Below are 25,223 nucleotides of genomic sequence, written 5' to 3'. Positions count from 1 at the left end.
ATGATATTACCTATGTTAAAGAAGCTTAGACCACAACCAAGGAGAGCAGTGAAATTGAGCATAATCTTTCAGGGGATGAGATGGACACTGAATGAAATAGGGGACTTCCAAACCTTCCTTTTGAAAGGACTAGAGCTCAGGGGCAGCTAGGTGGCACAGTGGATAGAGCAACAGTGCCGGAATCCAGAGGACCTGAGTTCAAATCTGGCCTCAGACAGAGGATATTCACTAGCTCTGTGACCTTGGGCAAATCACTTAACCCCATTGCCTTGCCAAAAGAGACAGAGAGAGAGACAGAGAGAGAGAGAGAGAGAGAGAGAGAGAAGGAAAGAAAAGACTAGAGCTCAACAGAAAATCTGCTCTTCAAATACAAGACTCAAGAAAGACATAAAAAGGTAAACAGGAAAGAAAAAAATGTTATTCAATAAGGGCAAACTGTTTACATCTCTACAAGGGAAGATGATACTTGTAACTCTTGGGAACTGTATCTTTAGTATGATATTTAAAAGAGGTACATATAGACAGAGGGCAAGAGTGAAGTTGACTTTGATATGATGATAAAAAATCTAATGTAGTGGTAGAAAGGGATTGTATTTGGAGAAGAGGAAAGGAGGAGGCAGAAAAGGGTAAATTACATTACATAAAGAGGCACAAAAGACCTATTACAGTAGAGGGAAAGAAGGGAAGTAGAAAAGCATTGTTTGAACCTCATTCTCATCCAATTTGACTCAAAGAGGGAATAACATAATCAGATGGGTATAGAAATCTAACTTACCCTATAGGAAGTAGGAGGGGAAAGAAAAGGGAGAGGATAGATAGAAGGGAGGGAAGAAGCAAGAGAAAAGGGCAAGAAAAGAAAGGGGGTTGATAAAAGGGAAGGGAGATTGAGCAAAGCAGTGGTCAAAAGCAAGACTCTAGTGAGGAGGAAAAGGGAGAAAAGAAAGAGAAAAAGATAAACGGGAAAATAGGATGGAGAGAAACACAGATAATAATCATAATTATGAATGTGAATGGGATGAACTCTCCCATAAAATGGAAGCAGATAGCAGAATGGATGAAAAACCATAATCCTACAATACGTCGTTTACAAGTAACACATCTGAAGCAGAAGGATACACACAGAGTAAAAATAAAAGGCTGGAACTGAATACCTTGCATTTCAGCTGAAGTAAAAAAAGCAGGGGTAGCAATCCTGATCTCAGACAAAGCAAGAACAAAAATAGATCTAATCAAAAGAGATGAGGAGGGAAATTACATCCTGCTAAAAGTAACCATGGACAATGAAATAATATCATTACTAAACATATATGCACCAAGTGGTTTAGCACCCAAATTCTTAAAGGAGAAGTTAAGGTATATACAGGAAGAAATAGACAGCAAAGCTATACTAGTGGGGGACCTCTCCCTCTCAGAACTAGATAAATCTAACCACAAAATAAACAAGAAAGAAGTTATGGAGATGAATAGAATTTTAGAAAAGTTAGATATGGCAGACCTCTGGAGAAAACTGAATGGGGATAGAAAGGAATACACCTTTTTTCTCAGCTACACAAGGCACCTACACAAAAAATGATCACGTATTAGGGTATAAAAATCTCACAATCCAATGCAGAATGGCAGAATTAAATGCATCCTTTTCAGATCATGATGCAGTAAAAATTACATGTAATAAAGGACCACAGAAAGAGAGACTAACAATTAATTGAAAATTAAATAATCTAATCCTTAAGAATGAGTGGGTCAAATAACAAATTATAGAAATAATCAAGAACTTCATCCAAGAGAATGACAATAAGGAGACAACACACCAAAACTCAGGAGATGCTGCAAAAGTGGCTCGTAGGGGAAGTTTTATATCTCTCAATGCTTACATGAATAAAATAGAGAAAGATGAGATCAATGAATTGGGCATGCAACTAAAAAAGCCTAATTTCTAAAATATATAGAGAAACGAGTCAAATTAATAACAATACAAGTCATTCCCCAATTGATAAATGGTCAAAAGATATGAACAGGAAGTTTTCAGATGAAGAAATTAAAGCTATCTATAATCATATGAAAAAATGTCTAAATCACTATTAACTAGAGAAATGCAAATCAAAACAACTCTGAAGTACCACATCACACCTATCAGATTGGCGAACATGACACAACTGGAAAATGATAAACGTTGGAGAAGATGTGGGAAAATTGGAACACTAATGCATTACTGATAGAGTTGTGAATTGATCCAAACATTCTGGAAAGCAATTTGGAACTATGCGCTAAGGGCTATAATACTGTTCATATCCTTTGACTCAGCAATAGCACTTCTATGTCTGAATCCCAAAGAGATCATACAAACGGGAAAAAGACCCACATGTACAAAAAATATTTATAGCAGATCTTTTTGTGGTGGCTTAGAATTGGAAATTGAGGGGATGCTCATCAATTGTGGAATGGTTGAACAAGTTGGGTATCTGAATGTAATGGAATACTACTGTTCATTTTTTTTTGTTCTTCCAGATGAATTTTGTTATTATTTCTTCTAGTTATATAAAATAATTATTTGGTGCTTTAATTGATATAGCACTGAATGAGTAAATTTAAATTGACTTGCCATTTTCATCATATTGGCTCAGCCTCCCTTATGAGCAGCTCATATTTCTCCAATTGTTTGTGCGTTTATTTGTGAGAAAAGTGTTTTGTTGGCCGAATGGAAAAGGAGGTACAAAAACTCACTGAAGAAAATAATTACTTTTTAAATTAGAACTGAGCAAATGGAAGCTTTATGAGAAATCAAGAAACAATTACAATTTTAAAAAGCAAAAGAATGAAAAATAGAAGACAATATGAAATATCTCACTGGAAAAACAAGTGACCTAGAAAACAGATGAAGAAGAGATAATTTAAAAATTATTGGACTACCTGAAAGCCATGATCAAAGAAAAGAGCCTAGACATCATCTTTCAAGAAATTATGAAGGAAAACTGCCTTGATGTTCTAGAACTAAAGGTTAAAATAGAAATTGAAAGAATCTACTAATCACCTCCTGAAAGAGGTCCCAAAATGAAAACTGCCAGGAATATTATAGGCAAATTCCAGAGCTTCCAGGTCAGGAAGAAAATACTGCAAATAGCAATAAAGACAATTCAAGTATCATGAAGCCACAATCAGGATAGCACAAGATTTCGTAGCTTCTACATTAAAATACTGGAAGGTTTGGAATATGACATTCTGGAGGGCAAAGGAGCTAGGATTACAACCAAAAATCATCTACCCAGCAAAACTGAGTATGATCCTTCAGGGGGAAAAAAATGGATAGTAAAAGAAATACAGGACTTTCAGGCATTCTTTATGAAATGACCAGAGCTGAATAGAAAATTTGACTTTCAAATATAACAGTCAAGAGAAGGGTAAAAAGGTTAATAGGGAAGGGAAATAATAAGAGATTAATAAGGTTAAACTGTTTACATTCCTACATGGGAGTATGATACTTGTAACTCATAAGAACTTTCTCATTATTAGGGCAGTTAAAAGGAGTATATATAGACAGGGAACAGGTGTGAGCTGAATATGAAGGGATGATATCTAAAAAATATAGAGAGGAATGTACTGGGAGGAAGAGAAAGGGAAAGGTAGAATGGGGTAAATTATCTGACATAAAAGAGGCAAGAAAAAGCTTTTACAGTGGAGAAGAGGGGGAAGGTGAGATGGAGTGAGTGAACCTTACTCTCATCTGAATTGGCTCAAAGAGGGAATGACATACACACTCAATTGGGTATAGAAATCTATCTTACCCTACAGGAAAGTAAAGTAGAAGGGGAAGGGGATAAGAGAAGGGGGAGAGTGATAGAAGGGAGGGCAAATTGAGGGAGGGGATAGTCAGAAGCAAAATACTTGAGGAGGGACAGGATGAAAAGAGAAAGAGAGAATAGAATAAATGGCAGGGGGGGAGAATAAGATGGAGGGACATACAGTTAGCAATAGTAACTGAGAAAAAAAATTGAAGCAAGTTTCTCTGATAAAGGCTTCATTTCCCAAACATATAGAGAACTGAGTCAAATTTGTAAAAGCAAGAGCCATTCCCCAATTGATAAATGATTAAAAGATATGAACAGTTTTCAGATGAAGTAATCAAAACTATCTATAGCCGTATGAAAAAACTGCTCTAAATTACTACTGACTGCAGAAATGCAAATTAAAACAATTCTGAATTCTGAATCTCATACCCATTAGATTAGTTGATAGGACAGAAAAGGAAAAGACAAATGTTGGAGAGGATGTGGGAAAAATGAGATATTAATGAACAGCTGGTAGAGCTGTGAATTGATCCAACCATTCTGGACAGCAATTTGGAACTATGCTCAAAGGGCTATACAACCATGCATATCCTTTGACCTAGCAACATCACAATACCACTATAAGGTCTACATCCCAAAACAGATAAAAAACTAAAAAGAAAAGGACCTATATATACAAAAATATTTATAGCAGCTCTTTTCTGGTGGCAAAGAATTGGAGATTAAGGGGAAGCCCATCAACTGGAGAATGGCTGAATAAACTGTGGTATGCAATTATGATGGAAAACTATTGTGGCAAGAGAAATGCTGAGCAGGATGCTCTCAAAAAACCTGGAAAGACTTACATGAGTTGATGCAAAGTGAAATGTACTGTGTACAAAGTAACAGCAATACTATAAGACAATCAGTTATGAATGACTTAGCCACTCTCAGCAATACAGTGATCCAAGACAGCTCTGAAGGACTTGTGATGAAAAATGCCATCCATTCCCAGAGAAAGAACTGATGGTATCTGAATACAGACTGAAGTATACTTTTTTTTTAACTCTATTTTTCTTGAGGGTTTTATTGCTATTGTTGTTGTTGCTGGGTCTCTGTTTTCTTTCACAACATGACTAATATGGAAATGTTCTGCATGTCTACACAAGTATAACCTATATGGACTTTCTTGCCTTCTCAATGAGGGGTGGGAAGGGGGTTAGGAAAAAAGGAAGGGAGAGAATTTGGAACTCAAATTTTTCAAAACAAATGTTAAAAATTACTTTTTTACATGTAACTGGGGAAAAATAAAATACTTAAATAAGCAGAAAAATGAATGCTGAAAATTATCTTTACATGTACTTGGAAAAATAAAATATAATTTATAATAAAAAGAAAAAAGTCATTTGAATAAGCTATAGCAATATAGGCTAAATAATAAATCGACAAATTTATCATTTAAACACAGAATATATAGCCTATTTCACATTTTACTTCAAAATATTCCTAATCCTAGAAAACTTTATTGTTTTCAATTTTCTAATAGTTCCAACTTCTCAATTCCTGCTATATTGTTTACAAATCCTAAACCTCTTAAGACATCATTAACCAGAGGACGAGCACTGTCTTCTAGACAAGTGTCTCTAATAAATCTAATAGTTCTAATTATGTTACAAATGCTCCATTTTCTAAGTCATTCTTAAAAATTAACAGCACTTTACTATAATCTTTTTCAAAATTATACTCTAAGAATCTTATGAACAGAGTTGATGAACTTAAATATAAACATGTAAGAAAACTTGTTGCCAATCTAATATTGTTATTGTATTTGAATCTCCCGATTTTTGATAGGGAAAAATATCTTACATCACTATCTTTCAATTTTGACATTCTATTCACTCAAAAACTAGTACAGTGCAGACTGAAACCATTCCATACCCAATTTTACTGTTACAATTATAATTTGTGCCCATATCTGAGACATTATTAACACTTTCCTTTGAATTTTCTAATATTTTCATGGTACTAGTTTGTGTTAGTACATTTGGACTCTTTATGACATGACATGCTGACGTTTTCCATTCATCTATATCCTCAATATGATTCTTTATAAAAGACATAAAATTGTTAGTTATATAATACAGCCTCCTCACACCAACTAAACATCTGACTATTGCTCTTTGGATCACTTATAACTTTTACTGTCCTAAAATTACGGTGCCTATGATTCACAATCACATACCATTTCTAGGTCAATGCTAAAAATATGAGTTTACAGCAGTGAGGCACCTAGCATCAATGAAAGACTTATTTAATAAAATAAAATCCATTTTGTTGACTTCTTTTTCACTTAGGGGCCAAGTTCCTTATCCATATACAAGGTCCATCTCAGGGCTAAAAAAAAAAATTCTGACAGACAACTCAATGGGCATTCCATAAACTGAACTCTATACTTTTAAATATCTATTTGTTTTTCCAAAGTGGACTCACTATCAACTGGAAATCCTTTTATTAGGACTGGGCATTGAAAATCTATAATGCTGGGAAACACCTTGGGTAAACACATGTATCCCTGTTTATGTCTCACTTGTTCATGCTCAACAGATTACTGAACAAAGTAATATCCACAGTCATGTTTCTATCAAGATCCAAGAGAAATATAAGGTAAGCATCAAAGACTAAGTTCAATAAGAACAAATTGTTTAATTTTTAAAGATGGAAATGTAAACTGTATGTCTAGATTGTCATTAATTCCAAAGAAAGAGTATGGTAGAGCTGAGTATGAGGTGATTCTAAAAAGCAAAAAATGTAGAAGGCAAAAAGAGTAATTATTTCATACAAATGAGGTGCAAGTGCAAGAGGAAGAAGTGATAGAGAGGAATTAGGGGAGGAAGGCAGGTAGTTCTGGAACTCTACTCTCAATGGGAATGTGTTAAACAGGGAAATATACACACACACATATTGTGTATATATATATATATATATACACAATATGTGTGTGTATACACATCTATATCTATATCTATAAGGGTATAAAAGTCTTCCAAATTCAGAAAAAAATAAGAAGGCAAGGGGATAGGGAGGTAGGAGAAGATAAGGGAGGGATAGGAAATAGGATGGGGCTACAGAAGGATGTGTAGATTAACAAGAATGGGATAAAGAGGGAACAACATATATATTTAGGAGGGTATAAAAATCTTCTAAATTCAGAAAGAAATAAGAAGGTAAGGTGATAGTGTGGAGGGAGAGAATAAAGGAAGGATTCCTGGAAGAGGGGAGGGGTTAAGGTCAGGAATTAAATTAAGGAACAGGAGGGAAAGGTAACAAGTAGAAGTAAAGTAGAGGAGTGAGAAAGGAAAGGAATAGGGTGAGAAGGATAGTGAGGAAAACAGGAAGAAAGAGAATATACAACAATTATAATTCTAGTTTAGAATGTAAATGGATTGAATTTACCCATAAAATGGAAAACTGATAGCAGACTAAAAGTCTGAATTAAAAAATACGTTGCTTTTAGGAAATGCTATTAAAATGAGAGATATACAGAAACATAAAATAAAGGTCAGGAGCAGAATTTATTATGTAAAATAGTAATCATGATCTCAGACAAAGTCAAAGCTAAAATCAGATTTAATCAAAAGAGAAAAACAGGGAAACTACACTATATGTCAGCAATATCAATCAATAGTTTTAGATCATGTAAAATAACTAGACAGTATAAAACAATATGAAAGTATACCTACCAAAACAGACATAGGAACTATACGAATATAAACTATGATAAAAATACCTTTTATACAAAGCAAGATTTAAATAAAGTAAAAATCATTGTGCATGTGTAGGTAAAGCTAATATAATTTTTTAAATGACAATTTTACTTAACTAATCTATTTATGTAATATCTTCCCAATTAAATTACTGAGTCAGAATTATCTTTTCTAAACAATTTATGTATTTATTTACTTTTAGTTTTCAACAATCACTTACACAAGATTTTGAGTTCCAAATTTTCTCCCCATCTTGTCCCTCCCCCCACTCGAGGACGTCCTACACTCTGAGTACCCCTTCCCCTAATCTACCCTCCCTTCTATCTCCCCCCCTTCTCTTATCCCCTTCCTTTTCTATTTTCCTGTAGGGCAGGATAGATTTCCATATCCCATTGTCTATATATCTTATTTCCCAGTTGCATGGGGAAACAATTTTTAACATTTGTTTTTAAAACTTTGGGTTCCAAATTTTCTCCCTCCCTCCCTCCCCACTTACTCTCATTGAGAAGGCAAGCAACTCAATACAGGTTGTACTTGTGTAGTCATGCAAAACACTTTCATAGTAGTCATGCTGTGAAAAACTAATTATATTTCCCTTCATCCTATCCCGCCCCCTGTTTATTCTATTCTCTCTTTTGACCCTGTCCCTCTTCAGAAATGTCTGCTTCTGATTATCCCCTCCCCCAATCTGCCCTCCCCTCTATCACCCCCAGCTCTCGTCTCCTTCTTCCCTATTTTCCTGTAGGGTAAGATAGATTTCCATACCCAACTGAGTGTGTATGTTATTCCCTCCTTAAGCCAAATCCAATGAGAATTCCCTCTCACCTTCCTCCACTTTCCCTCCACTGTAAAAGCCTTTTCTTGTCTGTTTTATATGAGATAATTTACTCCATTCTACCTCTCCCTTTCTCCTTCTCACAGTATAATCCTCTCTCACCCCTTAATTTTATTTTCCAGAAATCAATTCTTCCAAGGTGTCATGATCAAGGGCGAGGTGTTTACTCCTTTCCTGGCCTGTGCTCTGGTCTATGAGTGACCAAAAGTCCTTTTTTCTGCCTTGGAAATGTGAGGAGAATTTCCCCTCCACCGCCACTACAAGCTCCACCATGCCAGCACTCCTCTTTGCCCCAGGACCACCCCCCAGAACAGTGACCCAGATCGAAGCACAGGGAAAGGAAAAGATCCCTGCCTCAGAACCAGCAAAGAGATCCCTGCAATTCCCCTCTGATCAGCCACTTGATTCCCCCTCAGTCTGTGGACTAGAAGCTCTGGAAGCAGTTGCCACTCTGGGGCTGTGCCGGGACTAGGGCTGAAACCAATCTTCTCTCTCACTGTACTCACAGACTTTTCCTACTGACCTTCTAAGTTGTCTTTGGCATTTGTAGGTTGAAAAGTCTGGAAACCCCACAGTTGCCCGTAATTCAGTCCTCTGAGGCCTGCTCCAGGTTCACTGAGGTTTAGTCTTTTCCTGTGTGCCCATGCTGAACTGTGTTTCTCTCCCAGAATGGTGTGACAGACCTTTCTAATCAACCATCCAGGTTGTCTTGGGCTGGAAATTTGTTTCACTCTGTCTTTTTGTGGGTTCTGATGCTCTAGAATTTGTTTAAGGCCATTTTTACAGGTATTTGGAGGGGTTTGGGGGAGAGCTCAAACAAGTCACTGCTTTTACTCTGCCATCTTGGCTCTGCCCCCCAGAATTATCTTGTTGTTTATCTGAGACAGGAAAAATTATCTTACTGAGTGAGAAAAAAACAGTAACAGGGTTCATTTGGAAGAGCAGAGGGTCAGGAGTTTCAAAGAAACCAATGGGAAAAGATGCAAAGGAACTAGATTCAGTAGTATCAGACTTTAAACCATATTAGAAAGTAAGAGCAGTGTTGGAAGTGTAAAATAGATAATTTTTATTATTTTAAATTAAAATTTTCCTGTATAAATAAAACCTATATAGCCAAGAATAGAGGAAATGCAGAAAAACTGGGGGGAAAAAACTCTCATAGACAATCTCCCAGACAGAATATGGCTGGGTCGGAATATTGTTGTGGTTTAGGAAATAATGAGCTGGTTGATTTAGAAAAATATGGAAAGACTTGGACATATAAAGGAAGATGCTATCCACCTACAGAGAAACAGCTGATAAGTGGAAATTAAGTGGAATATGGTCTTATATATATGCTTTTGAGTGTATATGTGTATATATGTATATGTTTATGGATATCTATGTATGTGCATATATATGCATATATGTGTGTATATGTGTATGTATATAGGTACATAATACACATACACACATATATCCATGTTTAATTCTTAATTGAAGCCTTCTTAGGGGGGAAGAGAGAGAGAAAGGGGGGAAAGTAAAGTAAAAAGTGCATAGCAGAGGACAAAAGAAATACAAGGAAGAAAAGAAAAGGAAGCTTTGAAAGTAATGTGTAGGATTTATTATATAGGTTTTCTTGAAATGGAAATTTATTACTTCATACTGAATCTTCTCATGTTCTGCTATGTACATGGCATTTTTTTATTTTATATTTAAGTTTAAAATAAATTCAAATATAATAGGGGAGTGGGAAATAAATAAAGTTATGATGTAAATTTCTAATATCTATTTCCAAATGGAGATAAGGGTCTATCTAAGCTACTGTATCTTTACTGATATTCTTTCCATGTTAGAGTTAAGCAAATCACTTTTCTTATAACCTATGAGTGTCTCATTTCTTCCCAATATCAAACTTACATGGTGCTAGCATCAGCCCTTACCCTTAATAACTGACATAGTAGTTGGGACTAGATGGCTTTGTGGCTCTTATTATAGATGACTTGGGGAAGGACATTGCAAATGCACAGGGTTTGATAATTAGATGGCTAGTACCTCATGGTAGCACCTTAAGGTAGTTAGAGACTTTCTCGTTTTGTATATGGAGCCCTCTCAACAGAAGAAGCTCCCATTCACACACAGCAATTGACTCAATGGGTGCCTGGAAGTGACTGGCAGGGAGAATATGGAGACCATTATGTCCAGTATACCCTGGTCATTGTTTACCATCCAGCAGAAGCAGAACTGCCAGCATAAGACTGAAAATAAACTGACAGAGCTCTTAAGGTTTTAAGAAACATTCAGGTTTGTTTTTTTTAAGTTCTTTTTTTAAATTTATTTTTAGTTTTCAACATTCACTTCCATAAGATCTTGAGTTTTAAATTTTCTCCCCCTCTCACTTTTTCCACGCCCTCCCCCCAGACAGCGTACAATCCGATATAGGCTCTACATATACAATCATGTTAAGCGTATTTTCCCATTAGTCATGATATAAAGAACAATTAGGACTAATGGGAGGACCCATGAGAATGAAGCAATAAAATAAAACAACAAAGGAAAAAAAAGAGCAAATAGTATGCTTCTATTTGCATTCAGACTCCATATTTCTTTGGGTGTGGATAACAATTTCCATCATGAATCTTTTGCAGTTGTCTTAGATTCTTGCATTGCTGTAAAGAGCCAAGTCTATCAAAGTCAGTCATCGCACAATGTTGCTGTTACTGTGTACAATGTCCTCAAGGTTCTGCTCACTTCACTCAGCATCAGTTCATGTAATTCTTCCCAGGTTTTTCTGAAATCTGCCTGCTCATCATTTGTGACAGCAGAATAGTATTCCATTACATTCATATACCACAACTTGTTCAGCCATTCCCCAACTGATGGGCATCCTCTCAATTTCCAATTCTTTGCCACCACAAAAAGAGGTCCTATAAATATTTTGTACATGTGGGTCCTTTCCCCATTTTTATGATTTCTTTGGGACAGGAAACATTCAGGTTTTTAAGAATCATGTAATGAGTGGATAGAGCACCGGCCCTGAAGTCAGGAGGACCTGAGTTCAAATCCGACCTCAGACCAAACACTTGACACTTGACACTTATTAGCTGTGGGACCTTGGGCAAGTCACTTAACCCCGACTGCCTCACTAAAAAAAAAAAAAAAAGAATCATGTACTGAAAACTGAGGAGTAACTGATGGGTGCTAGTGACTACAAAAGTGCAAAGAGTTCTCCTGATAGGATTGGGGAACAATAGGAATCCATGGGCCTTCACATGGAAATATGATCTGCATCTGACTAAAATCAGAGCTGAAACATAAGGGAAGGAAAGTGGGAATGATAAAGACACTTTAGATCTCCTACTAGTAGTAAGACTGCCTGTACGCTATTAGTATGGTCCAGAGGCTAATCTCCTCCACTGAGCAAACAGGAGGTATGCCAGCTTTTATCACCAAGAAACTTGTGAGGTTTTAAGTCCAACAAGCTACGTGTCACTGGAAAAATGGCTTCTCATAACATGACCTAATACAGTCAATAGGTAGAATCCCTCTGCAACAGAATTTCATAGACTTTGGGAGTTCTCTGAGGACTTACTTTTACAAAGTCAGCTAAACCAATCAAAGAATCCCGACAGGAACCACCATATGCCTTTTTAACTGGCCATAACAGGTTGTTGTATAGGGAATTGGCATAGCAAAGTTGTCTAACCTCCTTCATTTCCCTCACTAGCGAGGAAATCTTTCATCTCCCCCCCACTCCAAAGACCCAATATTGTCTGATATTAATTACACAGAATGGTACAAAGGTTTCTATTTGACCCTACCCACAACAACTGACATAAACCCTGAAAGGGTCCATACTAGTGCTAATTTCCATGAGCTCACATAATAATGTCCATTACCATAATACTCTTCCCTTTATTCACCAGTCAACCCAACTATGACACACACAGAAGATCTTCTACCCACTCCCACCTGAACAATAGTTTGTTCCGTCAACAATTTGTTCCCTAAAGCCCTCTGTGGAAATCTGGAGGGGCAGCTAGGTGGTGCACTGGATAGAGCACTGGCCCTGGAGTCAGGAGGACCTGAGTTCAAATCCGGCCTCAGACCAAACACTTGATACTTAACTAGCTGTATGACCCTGTGCAAGTCACTTAATCCCAACTGCCTAAAAAAATAAAAACAAAAAAAGGAAATTTGGGTGCTTCTAAGTATCTTTGTGGTCCTATGGTAATAATGATAATAACCTGGCTGCTGCTGTCCAGCAGTCCTTATGTACTTGGCATCCCTCTCCTCCTTCTAAGTCACCACAACTTGGGCATATGGTTTCTGGATCTCTAGAGGTGCTATGGCTTAGGATGATCTGAGTTTCAGGAGGGAAACTTCATCTTAGTCCTAAGTCATCACTAAAGTCCCTTAAATCTACATATAGAGATTTGAGTGACCCAGGACTGCCAAGTGGTATGGGAGCCTTAGGAGATGTCTTAAACTTAGAAGGCACTGAAGGGCCCTTTACCCCTCTTCTGGATATCACAATACAATTTTACTGGCATCCCTTTAGGCTGCTGATGAATTGCTTTCTTATCAACCCTGTTTCAGAAGCCATACTCCAAGTACCCTGTGGGAGTAGGTGTTATCACCCTCAATCTCATCTCTACTGAGGGAGATGAAAGAAGGTGGAGTACTTTACTTATACCAATTTCCCTTACAATAATCTGTCAACCAGTTAAAAAAAAAGCAGATTGTGTTTTGTGGCTTACAGTAGACAACAGAGAGCTGAAGTAACTGTCATGTCCATTACTATCTCTTACTCCCCCCCATATCCAATCTGTTGCCAAGGCTGGAAGATTTCACCTTTGTACCATCTCTTGAATATGCCTTTTCTCTCCTCTGACACTACCACACTCTAGAGAAGGCCCTGATCACTTCACACTTAGATTACTGAAATAGCCTACTAGTAAGTAGGCCTCGCTCTCTCTCCCTGCTTCAATCCATCCCAGGTGCTAAAGCAATTTTCCTGAAGTGCATATCTGAACATGTCAATAAACTCTACTGGCTCCCTACTGCCTCTAGGATTAAAATATAAAATGCTATGCTTGCCATTCAAAGCCCTTCATAACCTAGCCTCCTCCTACCTTTTCCAGTCACCTTTACATAGTCCTCCCCAACATGTACTATTCAATCCAGTGACACTGGCCTCCTTGGCTGTTCCAGGAACAAGACAATTCCATCTCTCAACTCTGGGTGTTTTCTGTCTCCTATGCCTGGAATATTCTCCATCCTCCACTCTGCCTACTGGCCTCCTTAGTTCCCTTTAAGTCTCAGCTAAAATTCCTTCTGTTACTCGAAGTTTTCCTCAAGTCTTCTTAATTCAAGTGCCTTCTCTCTATTAATAACTTCCAATTTATCTTGTATATAGCTTGTTTTGTATATGTTTGCATGTTGTCTCCCCCATTAAATTGTAAGCTCTTTCTGTATCCCCAGCACTCAGCACAGTGCCTGAGACATAAATGTTTACTGACTCATAGAGACAGTGTAGCAGTAGCACAATGGATAGAACATGGGTCTTAGAGTCAAGAAGACCTGAGTTTAAATCCAGGCTCAGACACTTACTGTGTGACAAGTCACCTAACCTTCATTTGCCTCAGTTTCCTCATCTGTAAAATTTGTACAGTGCTTTAGCACAGTGCCTGGCACATAGTAGGTACTATATAAATGCTTATTTGTTTGCTTGACTGAGCAGATTATCAAGACCCAGCGTAAATTATATGGGATTACTGGCCTTGTCAATACATTTTTCCCCCTATTCTTTTGGCTGTGACCACTCAAGAGCAGTTTGCCTTTCACTTATGGAGTTGTCTTCCCCTGGACTACTTGAACTCATCTTCATTCTGTTACATTCTGGTGAGCAGAGAATGAAAAGAGCTTCTCTCCCTGAAAGCACTGAGTTATACCATCACACTAGTGACATAGTGTTGACTATACCAGATGAGACCAGAGTGGGTAAGGTCCTGAATTGAATGGTGACCCATATGAGGAACAAGGGATGGGAAATTAACCCCTTAATTAAGGATTAATTAATCCAGGATTTAGCATACTCAGTAGTTTGGGGAAATATAGCAGACAGGAAAAACCCAGATGAATCCAAAACACAATTCATAATAAGGGTTTGACACTGACTTCCCCACAGCCCAAAAAGGAAAGCAAAGAATGTATTGGATTTTTCAGGTGCTAGAGAACCCACATTCCTCACTTGGATATCCTAATGGGCCCCCATTTACCAAAACACATATAAATGTGCCTCTTTCAAGTAGCGTCCTGAACAGTCCTAGAGGACCTAAAGTAGGCATCCTCCAGTCTCTCCTCCTGGGTTCTAATGATCCTGTGGGGCTCATGCTTTTAGAGGTCAACAAAGATCAGGTAGCGTAAGTCTTTGGTACACACCTAAGGGTGGCCAGACCAATGATTGTGAGGTTTCTAGACATGAAACCTTCCCAAAGCAACCACTCACTGTATTGATTTTGAAAAGCAGTTACTCCCCTACTACTGGGCCCTAGTTGCTATTACTAAGGAAGATGATGGAAGGTCATACCATCACCCTTCATTCAAAATTGCCTACTCTGAGTTGGGTGATGCAAGATAAAACCTCTAACCAGGTGAATAGGGGAAAAAAAGGTCTTCTACTTCTTTATGGGTCCCATCGTACCACTATCTCTGATCAGGGGACTCATTTTACTAAAGTCTGAAATTAGGTCTGCTGGGTTTTCAGGCAGCCAACATTGTTAAATGTTGGAATGGGCTTCTGAAACCACATATTTGTTGCCATGTCACTTATCACGGTGGGTATGCCAACACCCAAATGATATGTCCTTAACAAATCAACACTACCCCAAGGCTCTCAAATTCAGCAGTTTTTTGGTACAAATCTCTAGGAGGATGTATCTGGTAAGGATGGACTGTTTTTAGACATGGACTGTTCCATGACCACAAGCTCCATGACCATGAGCAAAAGACTACTTAGAACCTCAAGAGCTTTGTTCTAATCCCTACACAATCACCTAGGCCTCAATATCAGTGATCTCGAGGGGGTCTGCACATCCTGGGGAAATTGCTCAGATCACCCTCAATTGGCAAATCTCTTTTCCTCATGAATGGTTAGAAGAACTTCTTTTCATAAAGGGCTTTAGGGATCATGGAAGAAAATTGCTGGGAGCTGCTCTGTTTCTAATGACATGAGACAGATGCACTTGTCTTTGCATAGCTATGGTGACTGTGAATTTACATGGAATAAATGAGATCCTTTAGCCCACCTGGTAGGATCCTATGTCCGCAGATGAAGGTGAGGGACAGTCCTTACCCAGCCAGCCCTTGTGGAAGTAGGAGGCACTTCAGAACAGGCCAGGGCACATATTTGGTATTATCACTCTAATAGAGCCTCTAGGAAGAGGGAGGTTTTAGTGGGTAACTTAGCCAGGGAATACCAGGTGGCAGTCCATGGAGAGCTTTAGGTCAGGATGCATGAAAAAAGGTGATAGCCACTTTACTACCGATGATCATGAAGTAAAGGGTGATGAAGAATTGCTGGCTAAACAGAAATGTCTCTGCTATGATTCCAATGCTCCTAATGCAACTGCAGTTCATCAATCATTCTTCTGCATCAGGAGACCCACTGTGTCCTGGAAATATTTGGCAGCACCCATCACATGAATCAGACTGTTGAGGCCTGAGGGTTGATCCTTTTGAAAGTAGAAGGAAAAGACTAGGATTTCTGGCTTTTGTTCTCCATGTTTTTTTCTTATTATAGTGACTCTTTCAGAGGGAGGTACGAAGTAATATTTTTTCTTCTTTTTCCCTTTTTTCCTTAGTATTGACCATGTCAAAAGGTCTGTCCAATAAAAGACCTAAAAGCATTTAAATAGCAAAAAATACAAACGAAAAAGGAAGATCCTTAGGACCTTGTCACCTTAGGGCAGTTTGTGACAGTACTAATATCAACATGGGGGCTTTGGGGTACACTAAGCCTAGTGTATTTTACATAGGAATGGGCCAGAAGAGCATCAGCACAAGTTCTTATAAACAGGCCTTTGAAGCCAGCAGGAGCTTGGTTCTGAACTGTCAAAGTCTAAAGAGTAGACAGAGCTAGAGCCCAAAAGATCACATACTCACAGAGGCAGGGCCCAGCAGTGCATCCCTCAAAGCACAGAGAACCACAGCAGAACAAAGGGTCGTTTCAATAAACAGGTATGCACACAGAGAGAGAGCAGGGAGTAAGGAGCTGGGTCTTGCAACATGATCTCCAAAATCTGATTGGACCCTATTAGAGCCACAACAAAGACACAGCCAATTTCCATTTGGAGATTATGAAAGGTGGAAATGGAAGAGGAAGAAATGGGGCTCATACCAACAAAGGGAGAGGTAGGAAAAAGCAAGGGATTCTGACATAGAAAGGAATCTACTACCAGTGCAACTGGCGGCAGAAACTGCAGTGGCAGAAACATCTAGACTGCAGAAAGAATTAGGTCTACTTATCCTACCCAGCTAGGTAGCACAGTGGATTATAGTAAGGGGCCTGGGGTCAGGAAGACTCATCTTCCTGAGTCCATATCCATCCTCAGACACTTACTAGCTGTGTGACCCTGGGCAAGTCACTTAACCTTGTTTGCCTCAATTTCTCATCTGTAAAATGAACTAGAGAAGGAAATGGCAAACCATTCTACTCCCTTTGACAAGAAAAGCCCAAATGGGGTTACAAAGAAACAGGAATGAAAAGAATAAACAACAACAATTTAACATAACAACAACAGCTTAACATAATTTTGTACAATAGCTAGTTAACTATATAAGGAAAGATTTCCCTGAGGCTGAGTTTTCTTGGTAACCTTGGTGATATGTAAATCTCTCCTCTCAACCAGTCCCCAGGGAATCCTCTAATAAAGTGACTTAATTTGCCTATAGAGTCTGTTTAATGAGATTTGTTCTACTTAAGCCTTGTGCATGTATGAGATTATGACTGCTTAACTAAATTTGTTCAACTTCTATAACATTGAAGGAAGCAAGGGATAATGATTTTTGTGATACTCATGGTCATAGTGCATTTGCTTTTTGGTATAAGTTTAAGTTCCTTCAGTTACAGTCCCAAAGACTTACTTAAATTGATCCCTTTAACTATGAGAAACTAGGAAGTTTGTCACCAATCTGGCCCCTACCCCTTCTTAAACAAATTCTATCAAACTCTAGATGAGATAGTTAGGAAGGAAGCCTCTAATGAGTTGGGTTATTATAATGAACTCCCTTTGAAGCCATCACCCAGCTTTCTGCTTCTGTAATTATGCTTTTACTAGTGAGGGAATGTTGGATTTTAAGCCCAGAGCAGAGATTGTATGGAAATACGTTATTATTGTTTGGAAAACCTTATTTATTAATATTATTTGAACCTAGTTTGTCATGCCTAGAAATTGTCTAACCCAAAAGCTTACTAAATAGGTCAGAGAACTGTTCCCAGGGAAGCTGGATGGCTGCAGGAAATATTTAAGATCCCAACTAGGTCTTGTCTTAGGCCCACTCAATGCTAGTCTACTGGATTCCCCAAATTTAAATGTTTATGTTTATATCTCAATGGACCTTTAATTTGAATGTTTATGAACAATGATATATATTTCAATATATCTTTCCTGGGAAGTGCCCTCTCTACACAATAGCTTAACAGCTACAAGAGATTTGTGTGTATGTGGCTTCTCTGAAGCCACATATAATGTAAACCTCACTGAGACTAGACAGGAAGCCTTTTTCTGGCTTTCTTCCTCTCCCAAGTGACCAAACAAATTTCTTTCTAAAACTATTTCAGATTTTGAGGTTTATCTTATTAATAACACTAATAAGATATGAAAATGGACCAAACAGTTATGCTACAAAGAAATGATTCTTCATTAACAATGTTTAAAATATACTTTATTTTTATTAATAATAATAGCTAATAGCAAGTATTTATATGTTTGCAAAGCTCCTCACAAATATTTCATTTTATCCTCTCAACTACCATAGGAGTTATCATCAACCTTATTTTACAGAAGAAGTAACTGAGGCAGACAGAGCTGCTAAATGCAGCTGGACCCCAATCCGACCCCAGAGCTACAAACTGCCAGAGGAATAATCTGCCAGAGGAATAATCTGCCTGAGGAACTGGTTCTATCATTTCTATCACTCCTTGCTGCTACACCTGAGTTATGCCATTCTATGGAATGTTCCAACTCTCATCACATCTGCAGCTCTGCCATTGCAAGAATTGTACCCCATTCCCTCTGCCCTAGCATTCTATAAAAACTCCAAATTCAACTGCTTCCTCAGTCGCTCCAGTACTCTGGTGCTGCATGGTGGCCTTGAATTGCAATTCCCTTGCTTCCATTACAGATCCTAGTTTTTGCTATGTTGATAGTCTTTTTTATTTCAAGTTGATGTCTCTGGTTTCAGAAAGTGGGATTCCAAGATTCCTGCCTGGCTGGCCACCGTTTTCAACCTCAGATGCCCATTACCAGTAAGACCTCTTTTGTGTCCAGTCCAGATTCAATTTGGAGGTTTAGCATGGGAAAGGTATCTCTTGAATTAAAAGAGCTCCTGTCTCTTTCAGTTGAGTTCTTAGCTCTTTAATCAAGGGTCTGATAAAGACCCATGAGCAATTTTGAGTCCACTCCAACAGGCCCCTCTAAAAAAGGGATTGTAATTATGGACTATAAGTGGCCCCTCTGACAGGTCCTCAAAAAAGATGGCTCTGTTTTCAAATTATGGACTGTGTATTTGCAAATACTTGGATAACTAGAAGAATTTAGCCAAGTCTCATCCCTGTCTCTGCTGACCAAAGTGAGGTTCTTTTGATTGTAATAAAATCAAATCATATCTAGACAAGGTGGTATCCTTTAGTATTTGGGAAACTGTAAAGGATCCCAGAATTTGACCTAAAAAGGGAGACTTATATTTGTGTACACTAAATTATTTTTTAAGAAATTTTGTCACTACTGTTTACTGTCTTTGTGGAAGGTAATTTGTGTTAGAAGTGTGCTATGTATAATGTGTGTTTGTGTGTGTCTGTGAGTAAAAAGCAAGCTACCTTTCCCCTTAGTCTACACATGTATGTGCACACATATGTATATAAACATGTATATATACACATATATTTATGACCTATGTATATTTGTGTGTGTGCCTAAATGTGCATGTGTGTATATGTATATATATGATATACACATATACATACATACACACACACACGAAACCTGATTCTTTGTGAAGAAGAAGAAAGTAAATTGGAATTTGAGGGAAGAGGAGGCATCATGGTATAGAAGACAGGATGTAGAGAGTTAGGAAGGCTTGGATTAGAAACCAATCTGACACATAAGGGTTGTGTGGCCAGGGAAGTTAGTTAGCAACTCTGAGCTGCAGCATATTCACCTGCAAAGTGGGGATAATACTTGTAGTACTGACCTCTCAGAGGTGTCCTAAGGATCCATTAAGTTCATCTATATAAAGTGCTTTGCAACCATTAAAAGAGTTACATAAATGAGATAGGGGATGTTATCTGAGTTTACAGGGTATGGAGTATAATCTCTAAGGTGGAGGAAAGCAATAGACACTTGGAAGAAAAAATACAGGATGGCAATTTTTCCTTTTTTGCAAAGGCAAGGACAGGATTTCAAACTACTAAAAAGCAATAATCACCAAAACAATTGGGTATTGGTTAAAAAAGAGTGATGGCTTAGTAGAATAGATTAGGTACACAATATAGAGCATAAATGACTATATTAACCTAGCTTTGATATAAACCAAAGTTCTCAATTTGGGGGGAAGGGCCAAGAACTCACTAGATGACAAAAATTACTGGGAAAACTGGAAAGTAATCTGGCAGAAACTAGGCACAGACCACCATTTCACACCATATAACAAGATAAGGTCAAAATGGTTACATGATTTAGACATAAAGGGTGATATCATAAGCAAATTAGGAGAACATGGAAAATTTTACCTTTCAGACCTATGGAAAAGGGAAGAGTTTATGACCAAACAAGAGAAAGAAAGAATCGTGGGAAGTAAAATGGGTAATTTTCATTTCTGTTGATGTCATTTAAGCATTACAGTAATGTCTGACTCTTTGTGACCCCTTTTTGGGGTTTTCTTGGCAGAGATATTGGAGTACTTTGCTATTTCCTTCTTTGCACAAACAAAACCACTGCATCCAAAATTTAAAGGAAGGCAGGAAAGTGGTGATTTTTTTTTCAACAACAAGTCTCTCTGATACACACCTCATTTCTCAAACATATAGGGAATTAAATCAAATTTATAAAAATAAGAGCCATTCCCCAACTGATAAATGGTCAAAGGATATAAACAGACAATTGTCAAAAGAAGAAATCAAAGCTATCAATAGTCGTATGAAAATGCTCTAAATCACTATGGATTAGAGAAATACAAATTAAAACAACTCTGAGGTACCTCCTCATACTTACCATATTGGCTAACATGACAGAAAAGGAAAATGACAAAACCTGGACGGATAATGAATAAAAGTACACTGATATACTGTTGATGGAATTATGAACTGGTCCAACTATTCTGGAGAACATTTTTTTTTTTTTGGTGAGGCAATGGGGTTAAGTGACTTGCCCAGGATCATGCAGCTAGTAAGTGTCAAGGGTCTGAGGCCATATTTGAACTCAGGTCCTCCTGACTCCAAGGCAGGAGCTCTATCTACTGCGCCACCTAGCTGTCCCAACAATCTGGAACTACAGGCAATGAGTTATAAAAACTATGCATACCCTTTGACCCAGCAATACCACTACTAAGTCTATATCCCAAAGAGATCAAAGAAAAACAAAATGGACCTATATTTATAGCAACTCTTTTTTTTGTTACTATTTAAGTTTATTTGCAACTTTGCTTTTTCTTTTATTTCTTTTTTTGTTTGTTTTCAACATTCACTTTTATAAGATTTTGAGTTCCAAATGTTTTTCTCCCTCCTTCCCCTTCTCCCCCTCCCAAGACAGCATGCAATCTGATATAGGCTATACATGTACAATCATATTAAACAATTTCCACATTAGTCATGTTGTGAAAGAATAATCAGAATGAAATGGAAAAACCACAAGAAAGAAAAAAAGAGAGAGAGAAAATGGTTGCTTTGATTTGCATTCAGACTCCACAGTTCTTTCTCTGGATTCACATAGCATTTTCCATCATGAGTCTTTTGGAATTGTCTTAGATCACTGTATCACTGAGAAAAGCTAAGTATATCAAAGTTGATCATCACACAGTGTTGCTGTTAGTTCTCCTGGTTCTGTTCCCTTCACTCAGCATCAGTTCACTTAAGTCCAGGTTTTTCTGAAATCAGCCTACAGCAGCTCTTTTAGTGGTGGCAAAAAATGGAAAATTCTGGGAATGTCCGTCAGTTGGAGAATGGCTGAACAAGTAGTGGCATGTGATTGTGATGGAATATTACTGTGCTATAAGAAGTGAAAAACAGGATGATTTCAGAAAAACCTGGGAAGACATATTAACTGATACAAAGTTAAGTGATTAGAACTAGAACAATAGACATAGTAACACCAATACTATAATGATGATCAAATGTGAAAGACTTGGCGACTTTGATCAAGACAAATACAAAGAAATTATGATGAAAAATACTATCCGAGTATAGAGTGAAATCTTTTTTTCACTTTATTTTCTTGCTTTTATTTTCAACTGACTAATGCAGAAATGTTTTGCATGACTTCACATGTATCACTGATATATTACTTGCCTTCTCAATTGGTAGAGCAGGAGCTGGAATAAGAGCAAGAATTTGGAACTCAACTTTTAAAAACAAATATTAAAAATAAACAATTAATTTTAAAAATATAAGAGAAGATACCTCCCTCCATTCCTTTGTAAAGATTGGGGGCGGGGATAGGAAATTGTTGGCAGTTGAAATACAATGTGACTTGAGAGGTTCTGAAAGCCTATCTCTTCCCATTCTTCCTTGTCATGCAATTTTGAGAAGGCACAGTGAAATGGACCTATTAACACAGGCACACTGTAGTGCAAAGGAAAGTATACTGAATATCAAAATCAGAAGATCTCAGTTTGGATCAATAAATTATTCAATGAATTACTATTTATAAGACACCTATTATACGCGAGGTATTGTGCTAAGCACTGGGAAATAGAGGCAAAAAGATCTTGGCTATGTCAATTAACTAGTTTTGCTGAATAAAATTAACTTCAAAAATGGACATCATAGGACAACAGAGAGGTAGGTCTAGAGTCAAAGGACCTGGATATAAATCCTGGCTCTGCAATTTACTACTTCTGTAACCTTTAGTGAATAATTTAATTTCTCTGAGCCTCAGTTTTCTCATCTGTAAAATGAGAAGGTCAAAGTAGATAATCATCTCAAAGGTATTTCAACTTAATGCTATTAATCGATGATGTAAAGGATTAAGACAAATTAGTCTCTTCTTTCCTTTTAACCTTCTTGAAATAACACATCCAGTCAATTAATTAAATGTCAGCTTCCATGGTTATACACACACACACACACACACACACACACACAAATACACACACACATTTTCCAAAACTAAATTTTACTGAATACAATTTAAAAATAGTAATCTATGAGCTATAATAATCTAGTTATAAATATACTTTTAGCTGAACTCTTATGTAGAAACAATTACTCATATATTTTGCCACTTTTTTTACCTGACTTTTAATGTCATTTTCAATGAATTGACTCACCTATTTCATTAATTACTGCTCTTGATTTGGAGACAAAAGAACTAACTTCATTCACATTCATCTGTGTTCTTTCCTTAAGGTCAGCACCTGCAAAAGACATATACACATACATGCATACACACATTAGTAAATTCTTTATTATAAACAACTTTTTAAAAGGTAAAATATTTTATATACATTTGTTCATATGCAGCTTTAAGATTGTCACATTCAATTCATACATTAAAGTATAGCATAAATTCTCTTCTCCATGACTATAAGTAGCATTAATAGAATTATTGACTTCATTTCTAGAACTTCCCATACAGAAAAACTACTTAAGGAATATTTACGTTAAAGACAGATACAAGCTTTTGTGGCTCTTAAAAGTGAAACTGATTTTCTATAAAATGTGGTAAAAATTACAAATAAAATGCTATAAGCATGCAGAATATAAAAAAGAAATATAACAGGTTATCTGCCTTACTAATTTGTACTGTTTCTTCTTTTAATTCATTAGAAATTAAAACTAAATCTGCATAGGAAAAGCAATGCACTAAACCTTTTCTATCTTTTAACAGATGGTCACTAACTCACAAAAAACATATTAGCTGTGAGACATATATAAGTAAAAAAGATTTAAATTTGGCAGCAGAGAAGTATGCAAAAAGGGAAACAAAAGTTTAAACAAAAGCATTTTAAATTTTGTATCTATCTTTACTGAGCATTTTAAACACACCTCTCTCCTTCAATGAAATGTTTTGAGTCTCAAATGAGATAAGGTATATAAAATACTGTAGTTAAAAGTGCTATATGAATAGTTAGCATTAAAGAAAAAAAAACATTAAACTTCATTAAATAAATAACTAGTTTTTAAAAACAGGCTTCAGATGCACATGAGTTGGGAGAGGTAGGGCAAGATAGGAGGTGAGAGGTAGGACAGGAAACTTAGAAAAAGCCATCCATCCTCATTGCCTCTACTTCCTCCCCTCTCACTCCAAAATCTTTAGCAAAATGGCTTCCAACCTCACTAATCAACCTAAACTGCTTTATCCAAATGATTTTACCAATGTAAAGATAAGTTACCAATGATTTTCTATTTACCAAATTAGATGATCTTTTCTCAGTCCTCATTCTTCTTGACCTTTTTACTACATTTGACACTGTTGAATATGCTCCTGATGCTATTTCCTTCTCAAGGTTTTCACAACACTGTTTTCTCCTGTGAGAGAAATGATTATTTCTCTCTCATATTAACAGCCAATTATTAAAACTGGGGAGACCCAAGCTTTTTTTTCTTGTCCAACTTCTCAATGACAGGGCTGATGGAAGATAGGGCTAACATTCTCCACATTTGGGGTATTGCTACTCCATCCAACTAGCTCGAGCTTGGGTGGAGGGTACTAATTCTTTGTCTAGATGGTCCAAGGCTGTGTGTGACCTGAGTATCGGGATAGTGTCTCTGGCCAAGAGTAAAGTGAAATCACTCTCAGCATCTCACTGGAGTGAGTTTACTTTTGTTTGTAAAGTCTCTCTCTCATTAATTATTAACCAATCAGAATTGTCATCCCGAAGAACACCCCCGAAGAACACCCCCGTTCCAAAGTGTATAAAAGCCATGAGCCTGCCATCATGATTATTTTTGGCATCTGAGAGGGCCACTGACCTCCGTTTTTTTTTTTTAATTAATTTATTTTTATTTTTCAATATTCACTTCCATAAGCTTTTGAATTTTAAATTTTCTCTCCCTCCTTCCCAAGACTGTGTGCAATCTGATAAAGGCTCTATGTATACATTCTTATTAAACATATTTTCATATTAGTCACAAAGAACTAAAACAAATGGGAGGAATCATGAGAAAGAAGAAACAAAACAAAAAAAAAATGAGAGAGAGAGAACAAATAGTATGCTTCAATCTGCATTCAGACTCCAAAGTTCTTTCTCTGGATGTGGATAGCATTTTCCATGAGTCTTTTGGAATTGTCTTAGATCCTTGCATTGCGGAGAAGAGCTAAGTCTATCAAAGTCAGTCATTGCACAATGCTGCTGTTACTGTGTACAATGGTCTCATGGTTCTGCTCACCTCACTCAGCATCAGTTCATGTAAGTCTTTCCAGGTTTTTCTGAAACCTGCCTGCT

At 37.2% G+C, this 25,223-nt stretch overlaps 1 protein-coding gene across 1 annotated transcript in view; it reads right to left on the bottom strand.

Annotated features, from left to right (window-relative positions):
• Positions 1-25,223, bottom strand: part of AUH (AU RNA binding methylglutaconyl-CoA hydratase) — a 177,551-nt gene that overhangs the window by 111,693 nt on the left and 40,635 nt on the right. The window contains exon 4 of the mRNA XM_027839633.1: positions 23,106-23,192. Within this exon, the coding sequence (XP_027695434.1) occupies positions 23,106-23,192 (87 nt within the window). The remainder of the gene's footprint in view (positions 1-23,105; positions 23,193-25,223) is intronic.

This window comes from Vombatus ursinus, unplaced genomic scaffold (genome assembly GCF_900497805.2).
Source record: "Vombatus ursinus unplaced genomic scaffold, bare-nosed wombat genome assembly UNPS02014832.1, whole genome shotgun sequence".
NCBI classification, from domain to species: Eukaryota; Metazoa; Chordata; class Mammalia; order Diprotodontia; family Vombatidae; genus Vombatus; species Vombatus ursinus.
This window is presented reverse-complemented; position numbering and strand designations above follow the sequence as displayed.